Source organism: Melospiza georgiana, chromosome 4 (assembly GCF_028018845.1).
Source record: "Melospiza georgiana isolate bMelGeo1 chromosome 4, bMelGeo1.pri, whole genome shotgun sequence".
In the NCBI taxonomy this organism is placed as follows: domain Eukaryota; kingdom Metazoa; phylum Chordata; class Aves; order Passeriformes; family Passerellidae; genus Melospiza; species Melospiza georgiana.
In genome coordinates, this window is record NC_080433.1 from 15,090,145 (window position 1) to 15,108,085 (window position 17,941).

Below are 17,941 nucleotides of genomic sequence, written 5' to 3' on the forward strand. Positions count from 1 at the left end.
CATATAGCTTTAATAAATGGGATATTTTTGGGGGGCAGATAGAGGGTGACACAGGTAGAGAATTAGCTAAATAAGCGTTTCAGTGTCACGAGTGGTGTCTTAACCAGCTCTCTAGTAATGCAGTAATTAATTGCCGTAGCACGGGAATGTGACCCACAAGTGGGAAGGTGCCCTGGGATCTGATTTTGGCTGTAGCTCTGTCATTTTCTGAAATGCTTACCTTTTAGCTCAGAGGAAAATAGGCAGGGCACTCACCAGTGTCACAGGTCACTCCTCTCCAGCCAACGTCACATTCACAGGAGCCATCCCCGTCGATCCCGCTGCTGCATTTCCCATGGACACAAGTGCACACTGTGGGAGACATGGAGACAAACCCACTGTCCCTGAAAGTGTGGCAATGTGGGCAACAAGGGGCAGGAAGGACAGCAGGGGTGGCCCAGACATCACTTGCTGGTGGCACCCTCTGCTCTAGGCTCTTTGGAGAAAGGCGCTGTCTTGTGCCCTTTGCTTTCTATTATTTAACAATAACTCTAAATTCAATCTATGCTTAGGTTGCCTCTATTCCCAAATAGAGGGTCTGAAACTGTATTTTAATGGGAAAGAATTGGTGAAAAATAGCAGTGCTACAGAGAATGGTTCTTGCTGGATTCTTTTCTGTGGTGTGACAGAGTAGAGAGCCCTGTCTCCAGCCTTGAGATTAGAAAGAAAACACCATAATGGGGAAAGAAAAGGGGTTGATGATGTTTTTAAGACTGTGCTATTAGGAAGTGCTGTACCTTTCTGGAACTTGGACTGAACATGGTTAGAAGATAAAAGGGGAAGCAACTGTCCCTGGAAAAGGGCTTAATGATGTTATTAAGCCTGGCCTATTAGGAACTGCTGTACCTTCCTAGTACCTGGCCTGAACATGTTTAGAAGATAAAAGGGGAAGGTTTGGACCCCTAGATGGCTCTTGCTGGAATCTTTTCTAAGTCTGTGGTGTGACAGAGTAGAAAGCCCTGTCTCCAGCCTAGAGATTAGAAAGAAAACCCCATAATGGGGAAAGAAAAGATGTTTTTAAGACTGGACTATTGGGAAGTGCTGTACATTCCTGGAACCTGGACCAAACGTGGTTAGAGGACAGAAGGGGAAGGTTTGGGGTGTGTTTGGGGCTGCTGGGTACCTTGGTCACAGCCCCGGCCGTATCTGCCCTGGCTGCAGCTCTCGCAGGCCGTGCCCTCGAAGCCCTCCTGGCACTGGCAGGTGCCCGTGCCGTTGATGCCATCCAGGCACACACCGTTCCCAAAGCAGGCGCTCCCGGCTTTCCCCGGGCACGGCTGGCACTGCGCGCCGAAGAAACCCGCGCAGCACTCCCTGCTCTGCAAAGGCACAAACGCTGCGCTGAGGGGGCAAGCAGGGAGAGCTTCTTGGGGATTCAGGGATTCTTGCAGGGGCTTTTAGGGATAGGGAAAGAGGGTGGGTGTGTAAGATTCCGTGCCTGGATGGGCTGTTCGGATCCAATCTGGCCGGCTGTGCGCCACAGCCCACACATTTTTACATGGATAAAAGGTGAGAAGCGCTCTTCTTCACGTGGGGATAAAAGTCCTAATTTATTTCCAGGAGACCCACCAGATGGAAAAGGGGCCCAGGTGGAAAAGAGGCCATCCCCTTCTCATGGGGGACTTTTAAACCCAGGGGAATGAGGAGCAGAGGAAGAGGACAAAGCCAAGGGGATACAAGTGAGGAGGGGTAACCCAGGGAGAGACACCCAACACTGACATTTAGGGGGGGAAAAAGGGGAAGACTGTGTGGTGGTAGGATACAAATCATGCGGACAGTGAAAATTACCAAACACCCAGTGCAAATAACTAAATAACTATTCAGTACACTACAACAAGGGTGGGTTTATATTGGGTATTAGGAAGAAGTTATTTACTGTGGTGAGGCACTGGAACAGGTTTCCCAGAGAAGTTATGGGTGATCCCATGCCTGGAAGCTCAAGGCAAGTTTGTGGGGGGCTGTGAAAAACCTGGTCGAGGAGAGGATGTTAGGATTAGATGGACTTTAAGGTCCCTTCCAACCCAAACTAGTGTTTGGTTCTGTGATTTTTAGCTGCACATCAGCTCTGCTGGTCTGTGACCACATCCCTCAATGTGCCAGGACACAGACTGACACTGCCAGTCCTTGGTGGGACCTAGGTGCCCTTCACCATTTCAGGGAGAGGTGGAGAATTGCTAGTGACAAGCAGAGGTTCACCCTTCCCATCCTGTGCTCCTTCTGCACCACTGGACATGCAGCTCTCATCAGTCTTTAACCTTCCAATCTCTGCTGTGCCCAGAATAAAGGTCAAAAAATATCCAGTCAGGAGCTGCCTTGGCATGCTGTGTGTGCTCAGTGGGGATGATGAGGAGGATGAAGATCGGGGAAGGGGGTTCCTGGTTTTTACCACGACAGAAGTGGTGAACTCACAATGATGGTTTTGGCACACTTGGGCTTGCAGCCAATCTGGATGGTGTACTGTCTCATGTGGTTTTCTGTGAGGATGCAGTACTTCTTCACCCCTGCCTGAGCAAAAATTGGAGAAACAGATGCACTTCTGAGTAATATTGATCAGCTACTTTCAAATGTGTTAATCAATGGGACATTAACTTTATGCATGCTGTGCACTGACTCACACATTCACAACGAAAATGAAGGAAATGCTTTTAGAAATAGAAATGAACATATGGTCAGTTTAACTCAGTGTCCTGTGGAGTTTTAAAGACTGCTAAAATTGCCTTTGCTCAGAACTGAACAGATTCTATTCAAAAGTTTTATAATTTTTTTTTCATTTTTCACATTTTCTGATCTAATTCTTCTTAGAAAACCAAGTTATGAAGTTGTTCAAAAACACCTGTTGTAAAATTATCTTCTAGGTCTGAACACAATTGGGGAAAGATTGTTTGCTGAAGGAAGACTTTGATCTCAATATACACTTGTGAGGAGATTGAGACAAGAGTCCATCCAGCTGTTCATTGTAAAGGAAATGTTAATGAGTTGGATTATATTTTTTACCCATGAGGAGTTAAATTTGGTTTTGCCAGTCAAGTACTTTGAGGTGGATGGGTCTAAAGCTGCTTTGGAATATCATTACTGGCATAATTAATTTTAAAAAATAAATAATAAAGGAAAATGTACTCATGTAATCCCAATGGAGAATACCTGAGGTCAGGGTGGATTGAGTGTCTTGACTATAAGCAATGTATGTAGCAGGCTGAGATAACTACTATGTATTTTGGTGAAACTGAGACAATTATATTAAAAATAGGATTGAATGGATATATAGTCAGTTTTGATATGACCCTAGCATTAATGAAAAAATACTTACAATTTCTTTTGTTCCTGGGGGACAGCTTGATGGTTGTGAACAAATTCTGCACTTCTCCTTATGGAACACAAATGAGAGGTGGTTAACAGACTGTGCAGAGCTGCAGCCAGGTTGTTTCATAGAAAAATAATGATTTCCAGCCATATTTCTAAATCTAATGCTTGAGGAACATTATCAGGATAACCCCTTTACCAAAGAGGGTGAGGGAAGCTGTTCTGCTCAGCCAGGAGGAATATCCCTGTGAGTGGCTCTGTGGGGACACCCACCCCCAAGGGGGAAGAAGGAAAGAACATTTGGTTATTTTTTATTTGCTCTTCTAAAGTGATGCTTCCCACTTTATAAATAAGTGGTCTGGCTATGAAGATGTATTAGAATTACTAATATTATCTGAATATTAGAGCTCAGGAATTTCTTATTATTGAGCTACTCTGACTATGTTTATCCAGGCTGTCAGAACACTGATTTCAGGACCAAAGTTGTCTTAAGAGATGCTAAGAACTCTGGTAGGAATATCCTTTGTGGAAAATGTGTGTGGAAAATGTGATACTACTTCCTTGCTGGGAAGTAGTATCACATATCCTATACTTTTGAGCTTTGTTTGGCTGTAGGTCTCTCTGAGGGAATTTAAGGTTCTCTATGAACTTCTATCACTTACAATGATCACAGTATTATTGATATCACATCTGTTCTTCTGGATTTCCAGCACCTTCCCCAGTCCATGAATAATTCCTCTGTCTGTGGCAACATTTGCATAGCTTATAGGAGCATCATTTATGTACAGCTGCAAGAGACATGCAACCAGTTAGAGAGCAGCAGATGTGTCCCATGGCTCTGTGGCAACCTGAGCATTTAGGAGATGGAAGGAAGAGAGAAATGCAGAGGGGTCACCTAAGGAAAACCAACAAAGGGAGTTAGCCTCAGGCAGTCACTCAATATTCCAGCTGGAGGGCAAGGGATGACTTGCAGCCTGTTGAAACTTCTGAGCAACGGGATTTGGCAGAGCAGCTTTTCCCAAGGGAGTAAAGGGGAGAAGGAGCCTAAGGTGTGCCAAAAGATGGGTTTGCTGTTTCTGGGGCATGTGGGGCTTCAAGGAAACCCTGCCAGATGCTGCTCTTTCAAGGAGGGCTTCCATCATCTCAGTGCTACCCCACACTCCCATTGTGCCCTCACCAGCAAATCCCACTGTAGATGCTTTTCCAAGGCTCAGCTGTGGGCAGAGCAAAGAGCAGGGCTGAAATATCTGTGGAAGCTTTGTCTTCCTTTGCCTATGTCCACAGGGACTTCTGGGACAGAGAAGAAGGACCAAGCTCCCTTCCTGACCCTGTCTCTTAGTCTTGCTGTGCCTGATTTTTCCATGAGTGGTATTGAAAGGCAATTCATATTTGTTGCACAGTGCTTTGAGTAGTTAGGATTGAAAGTGGAGTGAATCCACAGAAAATAGAAATAATAAAACTAATTTTATAAAAAGTTTTATATGAAGTTATTATAATTGAGGGCAGCCCTTCGAAGTCAGATTAATGACTGCTCTGGAATTCAGGCTTGAAGTTGCTAGAGACTGATACCTAAAATTCAATTTTAAATGTGAACAGCACAACTGAAATCAAATCCAATCAAAGATACCTTCAAGGGTGACTTTGAATTAAGCAGGTCTGGGACAGGCCTTGCATTTGAGTGACAGATTTTGTGCTGCTGAGACACAGAAGTTAATGAGGGATGCAGAGCTCCTTTTGACTCCATGTCAGTTTAAAGCTGAAGATGGATTTGTAAAAAAGCAGGAAACCTGTTTCTCCCAGCAAGTGCAGACAGCAATACCTGGCTGTTGTGGAGGAAGAATCCAACCTGGTAGGAGAAGCCCAGCATGGTCTCCCTGTGCATGCCATTGTGCAGGTCGTTCTTCAGGAGCTTCTCATCCAGCACAACGTGGTAGCGGATTTGGCCTTCATCCTGCCAACACACAATTGCATTCAGAGTTAGATAATAAAGATGGAAAACCTCCTAGGGATAGCATTTCCCAAAGAGTTTAATGCCTGAATTCAAAGACAAACTTCTCCAGTGGGTAGGTGATTTCATATTTCCTCCTGTGGTCAGCCTGCATTCTTGCCACAATGAAAATGTTATTGGCCATGGAAGATGAAAGGCTACTGAACTGGGAGGAGCAAGGTGTGCTTGAGCCTGTAGTGTGTTTCTGTGCATAGGGCTGGCTGCTGAATTCAGGGACAAGTCAGATGATTTTTAGGACTCTGAACTTCATGGGTTCATTTGACATGAAGGGTTGTGTATTCATGAGTGGTTTTATGGCCTTTCCATACCTATTCCTTTGAGTATCCCAGAATAACCTATAGGGGAATAAACTGTGGTGAATGTTTAAAGTAATCCTTCCTTCCCTTCCTTCCCTTCCTTCCCTTCCTTGGCATCTTCAGTCAATAAAGATTGCTTTTAATTGTCATTAATTGAAAATTTTTCTAAGCCTGGTTGGTAGAGTACATTCATATTGCACTATAAAGTGATGAAGTTACTCTCTATACATCAAAATGTAGTGTGGGTTTCCAATGGTTCTACATCTTGTTCTGAAGCAGAAGACTTCCAGAGCTCTCCCTGACTGGGAGGGGGAATCAGAAGCAGGATGTGTTGGTGAGAGACTGACCAATGTGAGAGAAGCCGGGGTGTTTGGGGAGTTTAGGAGCTGCCTAGCCAACAGACAGTGCTGCTGCAACTTTGTCTTTGCAATAAAAATGTCCTTTTGGGAAATCCTGCTGCTCACTGTTCCCTTATTCTGAATGTCCGTGCTGCTCCTGCTCCTTCAAAAGTGTGTGAAAGCATGAAGCATCTTCAGGATGTGAGATTTGTGATGGTTCCTGGCTGTGCCCACAGAGTAAGAGTGGCCTTGACATCTCTTAGGGCTGGCCTTGTCCCACATATTTGGCAAAAAATACTTGCAGATGAGAAAGTGGGAATTAGCCCTATTTAAACTCCTGACTTTGATGAATTGGAGGAAAAGCTAACACTGATCCATCTTGATTTCTGTCTTTAATCACCAGCAGAGTTAGGACATCCTGCCCCATCAGGGCCAAAAAAAAAATGGGATCTTCTCCCTGTGCCAAACTCTTCACTCTGCAGCACAGTTTTCCCAAGTGTTTCACAAAGAGGTTAAGCCTCAGGCAGGCTTAACCTTATGGCTTTTTTTTGATTTTTTTTTTCTTTTCTCAGATTGCCACATCAGGCAAGGCTGGGAGGATGGAAGAAAGACTGAAGAAACATTGGTGAGTAGTGGAAATGAAAATTATTTTTCTGCATGTGTGTGTAATCCATATTTACTGGGATTGATGTCTCATAGGAATGTGTCTCTCAAAGCTTATTATAAATTCTTCTTGTAGTGATGTGGAGATGATGATGTGACAAGAAACAACTAAAAGAGTGTCCAAAAGCCATTTGAGCAGATGGAGCTTGATCACTTGTGAATGTGGGACATTTGCCATGGCTCTGCTGTTGTTGGTAAATGTTTTGGGATGAGTCATTTGAGCCCTGTGCTCCTCAGCTTCCTGACTGTAAATGGAGACCATGCAAGTAGGGATAGAGTGTGGATAAATGCTTTTGGAAGAGATAGGGAAGAATTAAAGCCACTGGGAAAATTATGGGGAAAGCTTCCTGTGCAAGGTGTGTGGCTCTTGATATGTGCAGTCTATAAAGCTGTTTCAAATTGGAGACAATATGAAGAAAGCTGCTGGGATAAGGCAGAAAAAGGATAGCTTATATTGGGGGGAAACCAAAAAGGCTGAGAAGGAGGTTTGAACTTGTAAATATGTCAGGGTACATATTTGTACAGAGAGTGTAGCTGCAGCATTCCTGCAGGAGTGACAAGGCCAGAATCTGGATAGTTCTAAGAAAGACTTGCAGTATTTCATGGCATTATTAATGATGGGTATTAGTGGTGTCAGGGGACTGGAGTTTGTTCACCTAAAAACTCATTTCAAAGTTTTTTCTGGTCACTCCTGTACTGACTTTCTTTACATTAAATAAAACCTCTCTCAAAATCCCCCAAAAAAACCAAAAAAAGTCTACTGACAAGACTTTTTTCAGGGAAAAGTCAGATGATTTTTAGGACTCTGAACTTCATGGGTTCATTTGACATGAAGTGTTGCATATTCATGAGTGTTTTATGGTCTTTCCATACCTATTCCTTTGGGAATCCCTGAATAACCTATAGAGGAATAAACTGTGGTGAGTGTTTAGAGTAATTTTTGTTTGTTTCTTTCTATCTATCTATATTTTTATATATCTATATCTATAATCTTTAAGGGCATCCTCAGTCAATAAAGACTACTTTAAATTGTCTTTAATTGAAAGGTTTTCTATGTCTGGTTGGTAAAGTAGATTCATATTTCACTGTAAAATGAAGAAGTTACTCTCTACCCATCAAAATTTTGTGTGGGTTTCCCAAGGCTTCTGCATCTTGTTTTGAAGCAGGAGACTCCCAGAGCTCTCCCTGACAAGGAGGGGGAAGCAGAAGCAGGATGTGTTGGTGAGATTGACCAATGTGAGAGAAGCTGGGGTGTTTGGGGAGTCTTGGAAATTGTCACCATGTTTTTAATCTAGACAAGGCCAAAACACAGAACAAATAGCTAGGCTCTTCCAGCAACTCAGGAAAATATAGGTAAATCCATCCTATTTCAACTTCTTTGGTGTTACAGACAAAGCCTAACTTGCTGGATTCCTGAGAAACAAATGTCCCTATATCTGTGTCCTCAAAACCCATCCACTTGAAACAAAGATGAAATACTGAGCTGTTAGGACAAGCCTTATGAGTTATACATACCAGAGAAGCAGATTTCTTATCCTTTAGGTAATTTTCTATGGCATCATTACTTGGGGCAAAGATTGTGTATGTGTTTGCTGCTTCTATTTCATTAGCCAGGTTGTATTGCTGTTGTGAAACACATCAAAAAAAACAAATAAATCAGAATGACCACTGGTAGTCTGAAATGCAAACCAAGCAGAGAGCTTCCTCTGCTCTGAAACACTGTGAACATGTGAAAGCTTACAATAATGTAGCCCCTGAAGAGGGAGTAGTCGGGCATTTGCTCCAGGCGGGCCAGCAGCCTCGGCAGGACGGCACTGCGCAGTGGGGTCAGCACCTGCAGGGGAGCACACACCCCACATCACCTGCAAGCATCACATGCAGGGCACAATGCTGCTCTGTGCACAGTGCTCTCCACAGGGGTTAACAGTTTTGTGGTGCAGAAAAATCCTGACCAATGTATTTGATACCTTATCGATGACGTGAATGACCCCGTTGGTGGATGCGATGTCGCTGGCCACAAAGTGAGCGCCATCGAGGGTCAGGTTCTGCACAAGGGATAGGAGAGAGGCTTTGCCTTGGCCTTGCTGGGGTGGTGCTCCCCAGCAGATAATCCTGTGCATTTCCACACCTCCCCAAATGCTTGCCTAGGGCAGTGCCATGGCACCAATAACTTACACCAGAGGCTGGGTGACCCTCGGGGAACCGCACACAGGGGAGGGGACTTGGAAGTGCTTAAGTGTGACTTGTGTATTTCCAGGAAATCCTCCCCAGAACATGGAATTTACCTGATAACAGGCTAAGGGAGAAGGGCTGTAACTTATTTAAATACCCTCATTAAAAATACCCTCAGGTGGTTTAGGACTATCAAGTTGCATATGTGGTGATGTGTGTTATCACTGCTTCCTCCTACCTCCCCTGTTCCCTAAATTAAGTTATTTGGTTTCCTTGATGCTCTTTGTGATAATTTGGCTCACACAGGCTGCTCCAGGCAAGGACTGCCATTCTGCTTGGTTACAGCTGTCCAGTATTTGCAGCAGCATTAGAAATAATTGATATTGTGGACAAATTTCAGTGATGTAAAGTGGTGGAGAAAAACAAGGTAATGTTTCTCCCAGAGGGACCCATATAATTGAACTATGCCTGCAATGTTATGACATGTATATTAAAAAAATACATAATATGGGTGTGGTTTTGTAGTACAAGAAAGTCAGTGGCAGTGATGGCCAGGGTTTGGTGTATGATACCACAGTGGTTTGCAGGTCATCTCACCCCATTTTCTTTAGACAAGTGTAGGAATTTGCTCTGCAGCGATGTTGGCAGCATGTCAGAGGACGATAAATTCTGGAAATCAGCAAAGCTGTAAGCTCCTGTCAGTACATGATACCTAAAGGAAATTAACTAGATTTGAAGGTTTTGTATTTTCTCTCTTTTTTTCTTTGTCTTATTTCAGATAAACATGCTTAATGTGTCTCAAATGGTAGTTTTAAGCAGGAATTGCTTCTACAACACCTCGTTCAGCCATGTTTTTATCTGAGTTCAACCTTTAAACATTTCTGATGTAATATAAATAATGCCTTTTTTTTCCAGTGGCCTTGCTACAGAGATTTATATGCCACTGGAACTAGAAGAATCCTATGCCCGCCCTTTAAAATCAAAATGCCTGTCTTGCTCTAGTGACTTCAAACCAAAGGCTTGTTTAGCATAAAAACCAGTTAATTTAAAAAGCCAAACCCCCAAACCATGAACGTACTTAAGGAGAGTTGGAATGTTATTTTTTGACATCCAGAAGGCTTTCTCATCCTCATCCATGTTCTCAAAGGCTTGCAGAGAAGGCACGAGGACAGTCAGGTTTGAGCTGGTGGACAACACCGAGTTTATCTTGGCCTCCTGCATGGAAGTAAAGAGGGTAAAATAATTCATTCCAAGGATGGGCTATAAATAGTAGCTAGTGACATTTTAAGCAAGGTGGAGTATGTGACGTGCTTTGTGACCAGCCTGGAAAGGGAAAAACCATTATACTGAGCAATGACTTGAACAATAGCACTTGCAGCTGCACAAAAATGGAAAACGAGTGTCTACTTCTTGCAGAATAGATTGCTAGCATTGAAAGGGCAGAAATAATGTTCAGGTCAGAATTGATTTTTATGATCACAGGCATAACTTAACCCCCACAAAAGTTAGCCTGTCTAATAGGCTTTGAATTGTGCACTTGAATGTATAAAAAGAAAATAGTAGTGATATACTAGTGGTTACTGATAAATTCAAGTAATTTGCTCTTCCAGAGCACTCCATGCTGTTCAATGGATGGAAGGACTATGAACCATGATATAAGAAACTCCCATGACACAGTGTATTCCCTTTTAGAATAAGACTATTTCACACGGCTGGGATTTTTTCCCAGATATCCAAGAGTTATCTGTGTCCACTAGCAGTGCAGTGGAGCTTGCTGCTGACAGCTCTAATTTTAGATAGGGATTGTCAGATCTGTAGCATGCATGAATTAATTAATCTTCCATGTTTTTATCTGCCTTAAAGATGGAAAGAGTTTCCACTGGAGAGGATTTTTCCAGTTGTGTGGAATTTTTTTTGGAGTGAAATACGGAAAGCTAAATATTTACATGTGATCTTGCTGAAGATGGGGTTCTCCAAGCTTTTCACAGGCTCCACAGCTTGCCATTTTTGATACTGCAAAACTTGAGGGAGCAATAAGAGCTTGGGGTCTACCTTTTTGCAGCTGGTATGGAAGCTGTTTTGGATAGTCCTTCATTACCCATATTGTGTTTTGAATCAAGGGAAATCAGCTCCCTTAAATAGCTGGGAATTTTGTCCCTGTTAAGATCATCTTTCTTCCTAGCCATCATCCTATCACTTTCAAAATATTTAAATATAGAAAGAGTAACAAACCTCCCCTTCTCATCCTTCCTGAGCAGCAAGAAAAGAATTTGGTTATGGAAAGTGGTAAACATCACATTCCTGCTCAAGTACAAAGTTAAAAACCCCCAAATGGATATGCTTGCCTATTTTGCTCATGTTTGTAGTTACCAGTGTTTATTTGAAGTGATAGCATTTCTCTGAAGTGTAGCAGAAATTTCCACATCTGTTTCAATAGATTATACAGAATCTTCCCTCTGTTTTGTTCCCCCATTATCTAAAGGGCATATTAGCAGGAGAATAGCATTTCTTATTGTGCCCATTTTTAAAATTCTTTAGTTTCTCTCTTCACCCTGGTGCCACTATCTGAGCTCAGGGCCAGGCAGACACCTGCACTGAATGAGCCACATGGAGCTCTCTTCAGAAGCTCCCTGAGGTGTTCCTTGCAATTATGTACTTTAATGATCCCCAGGCCATCTACCTTTGAAAAGCCTTAAAGCAGCTGATGTGCTGTGACTTCTGATGATATTCATTAACACATCACTGTCTTTTCTTGTTCACCAGGTATTTGCTGAACACTCCTTACATTTAGGGTTTCAGTTCTTGTGGGAGCAGCCAGTTTTGATCTTTATTCATACGCTTCCAATCACAGTGGGTAGGACCTTAATGTTACTGCTGCTCCAGTAATAAATGATGGCATGTGAAAATAAAAAGTAGATTTTTAGTATGTCCAGAACTTTGGGGTTTGAAACCCACTTTGGTGCTTCCTCCATAATCTGGAGCCAAAGAAGTTAATCTTTCCCCACTGAGCCTGGAGAAAAGAAGACTCCAGGGAGACATTTTGTGGCCTTTCAGCACTTACAGGGAGTTGTAAGAAAGGTGGGGCAGACTTTTTAGCGGGACCTTTTGCAAAAGTATAAGGGCCAATGGTTCTAAATTGAAAAAGAGTGGATTTAGGTTTAATATAAGCAAGAATTTTTTTTTTTTTTTTTTTAACAATGAAAGTGATGAAGCACGGAAGAGGTTGCTTAGGAGTATGGTGGATGACCCATCCCTGGAGACATTCAGGGAAAGGCACCCTGATGTCTCTGCAGATTTTCAGCTTTCTCTCTGTGATGGAAATATTGCTCTGAGGCTCCCCTTTCTAAACTCTACAAGGCTCATGCATTTCTGCAAACTTGAACATACTATAGAAATGAACCACCAAGTGTACTTACATTAACCCACTGGTTAAAAGCAGCTGCTTCTGACAGAGTGGATAGCTCCTGATGAGAGAGAAGAGAGATCAATGAGTTTGTAAGTTATAATTAGCTGTACTAAAGTGCTCTTGACTGTAGGGCAACCCACCATGTCTGGCCTGGCTGATGTGACATGGAGGAGGAGGATGTGTGAAAAGGGATGGAATTAATGTTTTTGGGGGTTTTTTTAATACTTTCTGGTAATGGAAAAGGTGAATTATCAATTCTTGAAAATCAGGCCATGGGTTGCTTAGGTGTGTACCTGACCTTGGTAGTATTGTGTACTGACCCCAGGCTAAGCATTAATTTCCTGTAACTTTAAACTTAATTCTTCCCTTAACTCCATGCAAAAATTGATTGAAATTTATGTTGTTTTAGCTGATATTTGCACAGCATCTTGCACATCACCCAGCCCTTATTCTGCCAGAGTACTTAGAAAAAAGATAGATAATAGTATAAGCAGGGGTGGCAGGTAGTGCTGAGAGCCATATGAGATTATTGCCAGGAGCTGAGACTGAGGACACTTTCATTTTTCCTGTGCTGTTTAATGCATATTTATCTCACCAATTGACTTACTTTGGTTTTATCTGCCTGTGGGTCAGCACAGTTTGTTTCAACATGATAAACTGATCATTTCCACCGAGACAGGCTGCAGGGCAAAACTTCGGGAGAGTTGACTTGCTTGGTGCTCCCAGCTGGGAGGTGAGTGCTTAGCTCTGGACTCTGGGATTGGCGTTTTCTAATTTGTTTTCAATTTCAAATTTTCAATTTTTTTGAAGACAGAAATAGACTCTGCTCCCTTAGGCCCCTTACCAAGCCACAATTTTAAACACAATTTATGAATCAGGAGAGTGTTCCCGCTGGACCATCCTTTGCAGAGATCGCTGGTGAGCATCACATTTTTCTGACTGTTTGTAAAGGTTTTGCTGTTCTCCCTGGTTAAGATGCAGGGTGGGCCCTGTGCAGCAGGTGCTGTGCCCAGAGGAGGTGACCCCAGCACTTACATCTGCAGCGTTTCCATAGCAGCTCCTGCCATCCCCCTCGTAGCCCTTCGGGCACACACACTGCCAGCCATGGGAGGAGTCAAACTGACAGGTTGCCTTTGAACCAGAAAGAGAGAGAGAATTTGTCAAACAATCACTCCCTACACGTTTGAAGCCCTGTTCTTTCACATGACTATGGTAGATCCATCCTCTGCTCCCCAGAGCTCCTCACTTTAGCTCTGAGGATGGAACTACAGGACACAGCAAAGCACATGCAGCTACTAATAAAGCTGATAGATGCCTGAGTAAATATCCCAACAGGATAGTGGATCCAAGTCGTAATTGCTGGTAGAAAACCAGCATTTATTCCAGGCTCGAGATAATCCTTCTGTACTGGCTTTGGATTTGGGAGCAGCCCTTGCAGTCTATCCTCAGCTCATGTACTATACTGATGTGGTACACAGTGTTTTTGGTGCTTGTAGAACTGCCTGGCAAGTGCTTTCTCCAAAGGGAATTGCAGGCTTGAAATGGCAAATAAATTCTATGGTGTGCACAGGAGGCGAGGTGTGATATGAATCTGAACACTTTGTTCAGGGAATGATTAATTACTCACCAGATGATGGCATTTTCCATTTTGTTCCAGGCACGGGTTTATGGGTGTGCATTCAATTCCATTCCCCTGAAATCCATCCTTACACTTGCAGTCATTCTGTCATTTCAATAAAACACAGCAATTCATTAAAATGATTAAAATAGTGTTCATATTCTAGACATGGTGAATTAGTTTCTCTGTCTTTCCATAGCTTGGCGTTGACTCCAGTGGAATGACACTGACTAATATCTGCAGGAGACCTTCATACCTGACATCCACTAATGCACTTTCTAAAAATGTGTTTGCTGAAAGAGCAAGGGAAAGGAGGGAACACTGGGACTGGAATTTAGGGAGACTGTTTTGGATGGAGAGCACCATGTGGAAATAACATCATGGAAATACCATCAAGTGAGGGAGAGCAGGATTTGGGGAAGAAAGCAGGGTAGGAAGCCCATGGTTGAGGACATGCAATGCAGGTGGCATTGACTGTGAGCACCTACCTGCCCTGGCCCGATGTAGATGCAGGTGGCATTCTGGTGGCACCGTGCCGTGCTGGGCAGTAGGCAGGGGTTGATGGCTGAGCAGTCCCTCCCATCTCCTGTCCATCCTGCCTGGCAAACACACCTATGCTCCTCTGGGCCTGTCTGAACACACTCAGCCTAGGGGGAGGTGCAGAGGCAGCCATTCAGGACAGCTGCCTGTAGCCATCAGGCTTGTCCGAGCTCTGGAGAAAGAGCCTGGAGCTCCAATGAAAACCGTGACTCTCATGTAGAAGTTTCTGGCCAAACCTTCCTCTTTGCTTGCCTTTCTGTGGGAAAATAATGTACTTACATTGACATTGCAGCCACCAGGGTTTAAAACAGCACAGGGGTCAGCTTTGGTGCAGCTGAAGCCATCTCCCTTGTAGCCAGGTTTGCAAACACAGCTACAGAGACAAGAGGAGGAAGGAGGCGTTACACGTGACAGGACAGCTCTAAAATAAAGTGATTGTTTTCCACTGCAACGTGCTATTTATAGGCAGCTTAAAATTGGTAACCTTGGATTCATGATGCAAGTAGCTCAAGTGTGTACATTATCTGTTTTTTTTTTTTCCAAAATATTGACTGGGTTAATTGAGTCAAATCAGGGATCCATTCTCTGCGTGTGAGACAGGGAGTGGGATTAATTCTGAGCTGATGTTATCATTGATGATGTTAGCAAAGTTGGGCTAACAGCTCTGAAATATTAAGGGCTGGCTTTGCTTTTACTCTCTCAGTTACAAAGAAGATGGCTGTGTGTGAGACAATGAGCCCTCCTGTTTCCCTGGGTCCCTCCCCAGGATTAACCTAAATTGGAGGGGATTGTTTAAGCACTAAGGCTCTGCAGCATCCCCCATTATGCTTGCTGTACTCATTATGGATACACTGCAGCAAGAGGCAAACCTGCTGCATGTGAGGGTGAGCTTGAGGAAGTGCAGGGCAGCTGAAGCAGTATCAGTTTTATGGGCAGGACTGGGGAACCTGTGCTGAAGTCTATGGTGCTGTGGTGTGCAAAACTTACCTGGCCTGACCAGAGTGAGATATCCATCCTCAAACTGTTGGGAATTTCAAGGCTTAAACTCCTAAATCACTAAGGGATGGTTAGAAGTAACAGCTTCCTAAAACCTCTGTAGATGTTAGTAGGAAGGGAGGCTTTTAATCAAGGATCAGATCTGTATGCAACTCTTAGTGTTAAATATACAAGGTACAGGGTATTGAGAACTTGTAATTATTATCCTGCAATTCAAGGCTGATGTAGTGCATGGTTTTGCTTGTTTGCTGTTGCAGTGGCTGCTGTGTGTGCACTGCTGCCAGGGACTGTTTTGCTCAGGCAAACAGGAAAGAGCTGCAGCACAGTGAATATTAATGGATGCAGGCTGCTGACTTACCTCACTGTGCCATCACTGAGCTGGCACTCTGCATGTGCATGGCAGAGCTGCAGGGAGGGCTCACAGGGAGCAATCTGCTGCTCACAGAGTTTCCCTGTGTATCCAGCTCTGCAGGATCCAGGCAGGCAGCTCCCGTCGCTGTCTGCTCGGTTATCACACTTCCCATTGATGCAGGGGCACTCTGCCAGAGATAAACAACAGTGTGCAATTCCACAGTGGAAAAAAGCATTTTGTACTCCCATTTGTACTCCCATTTATTATGAGTCAGCTCTTTCTATTTTTTTTTCAAGACTCTCAACTTTTGCATTTTTTTATCTCACTCTGATGGGGGACTTTTGTTAATCATAGCCACATCTTTTCAGGTGTGTTTTATGTTTTGAAACCTGTTGTATCTTTACACTGCTCTTATCAATGAACTTCAGAGTGCTTCAGAGAAGTAGGAGCAAAATGCCGTGTCCTAGACTATTAAAGTTACTCATTGCATGACTTTTGCTGTGCTTTCAGTGACAGGTTAAGCCTTTAAACATTGAGCCCACAGATCCTCCAGGACCCTCCCCAGCATATTGCTAGGACTGAGTGGATTAGTGCTGGAGGCACAGCAATGTGCCCAAGGGACACAGCAGGAAAGCTTTGTGCATTCCAAAGAATGTCAGTCACTAGTCAAGCAAGCACTTGTTACTTTGGTGGGACTGGAGTTGAGGTACTACCACAATTCCTTATGGAATTTGTGTCTCTTTTGCCCATATACCTTTGAACCTTCAAGGGAGCTTTGTTTCATGAATGGCAGGCTGTTACATAAAAAATACTAAAAATAGTTTTGTAGATGAGGAATGTATGTATTTTTGATGTTGTATATACTATAGACTCTCAAATGTATTATGGTTTAGCTCAGTAGGATTAACTCTGTCAGTGCAGAACTGTGAGCTATAAAATAGAGCAGAAAATATTCAGTAAGGGTAGTTAAGTGGCCTGAACACAACCTGTTTATAGAACTAGTTGTTCTTAGATTACATATGTTTGGCATTGCAGGCAGACTCTGTTCTGTTGTGGGCAATAGCAGATGGGAACAAATAGCAAAAATTTTCTTTTTAATTACTTGCATGAGGGAGACAGAATTAAAAAAAAAAAAAACAATGAATTAGTATAAAATAAGCTATACCCCCTGCAAAAAAAAATTTAGAGTATTAAAAATAAGAGTATCTAAAAAATTTAGAGTATCTACACAGACCCTGGCCTTACAATGCATCCCTTTGAAATAGAAATGAAAATACCCCAGGAACATCTTGCTTGTTTTCCACAGGGACTGTTTAGCAGCCAGGTAACTCCTGTCTGAACACCAGGAGGGTCTAAAAGTCCCTATTGGGGCTCTTGCTCACACTCCTGTGCTGAGGCTGTGGAGCTGCACTTACCTTTGTCACACTGAGGTCCAAATTTGCCAGGGTGTGAGCAGAACTGGCAGCTCAAGCCTTGAAATCCCTCAGAGCAAACACAAGTGCCATTTCCATCCAGTCCATCCATGCACTGTGACGTGGAAGGGAGGTGGTGGTTATGTATGAATTCAAACAAGTCTTTACCCTAGAAAGGAGACTACATGCCTGTCCATATTTTGTGACTGATAGACTCTCAGGAAAAACTCCAGCTTTGCTGAGACAGGTGTTTCAAAGAAAAACTTTATGTGCTTTTTCTTTGTTGCTATATATTCTACCTTTCTTTGCAGTTTTTATGTGAGAATAGTGAGCTGGGGGAGGGGTCATTACACTGTTCTGTGCAAATTAAAATTATGAGAATGAGCCACTCAGCCTTGCCTGTGTGCTGTGTGTTGGAACCCCAGAAATCTGCAATTTGGGCGTCTGAGAAGTGACAGATCCCCTTTCCATCACTGGACACAGAGGAAGGGGGCAGCCCTTGTGGAGCCCAACATTCCTGTTGGGCAGAAATGCTCCAGGGGCTTTTGGGACACAGCTCATCCTTCCCCCACCCTGGAGTGCAGGGGGCTGCTGGATGCTCTGCTTACCTGCCCGTTCCCTGAGCAGGGCTTGGAGAAACCTCCTGGGCATGGTCTGCAGCTAGGGCCAAAGAAGCCTTTGCAACACTTTGGTTCCTGCAAAACAAAGAAAATATTCTTGTTTTCAGTGCTTTAGGGCAGAGGCAGTGCACAAAGACCAAATCTTTGCTGTGTTTCAGCCCTCTGAGAAATGCCTGCATGG

General features: G+C 43.5%; 1 protein-coding gene across 1 annotated transcript in view; it reads right to left on the minus strand.

Annotated features, from left to right (window-relative positions):
- The window catches only part of STAB2 (stabilin 2), a 79,936-nt gene that overhangs the window by 31,364 nt on the left and 30,631 nt on the right, over positions 1–17,941 (minus strand). The window contains exons 19-37 of the mRNA XM_058022797.1: positions 17,749–17,835; positions 17,144–17,255; positions 15,735–15,915; positions 14,660–14,753; positions 14,329–14,487; positions 13,850–13,945; positions 13,258–13,353; positions 12,233–12,280; positions 9,895–10,031; positions 9,414–9,528; positions 8,612–8,689; positions 8,386–8,478; positions 8,160–8,267; positions 5,159–5,290; positions 4,002–4,127; positions 3,347–3,403; positions 2,449–2,544; positions 1,163–1,358; positions 256–351 (exon numbers count right to left, since the gene is read on the minus strand). Coding sequence (XP_057878780.1) covers positions 256–351; positions 1,163–1,358; positions 2,449–2,544; positions 3,347–3,403; positions 4,002–4,127; positions 5,159–5,290; positions 8,160–8,267; positions 8,386–8,478; positions 8,612–8,689; positions 9,414–9,528; positions 9,895–10,031; positions 12,233–12,280; positions 13,258–13,353; positions 13,850–13,945; positions 14,329–14,487; positions 14,660–14,753; positions 15,735–15,915; positions 17,144–17,255; positions 17,749–17,835 — 2,107 coding nt within the window. The remainder of the gene's footprint in view (positions 1–255; positions 352–1,162; positions 1,359–2,448; positions 2,545–3,346; positions 3,404–4,001; positions 4,128–5,158; positions 5,291–8,159; positions 8,268–8,385; positions 8,479–8,611; positions 8,690–9,413; positions 9,529–9,894; positions 10,032–12,232; positions 12,281–13,257; positions 13,354–13,849; positions 13,946–14,328; positions 14,488–14,659; positions 14,754–15,734; positions 15,916–17,143; positions 17,256–17,748; positions 17,836–17,941) is intronic.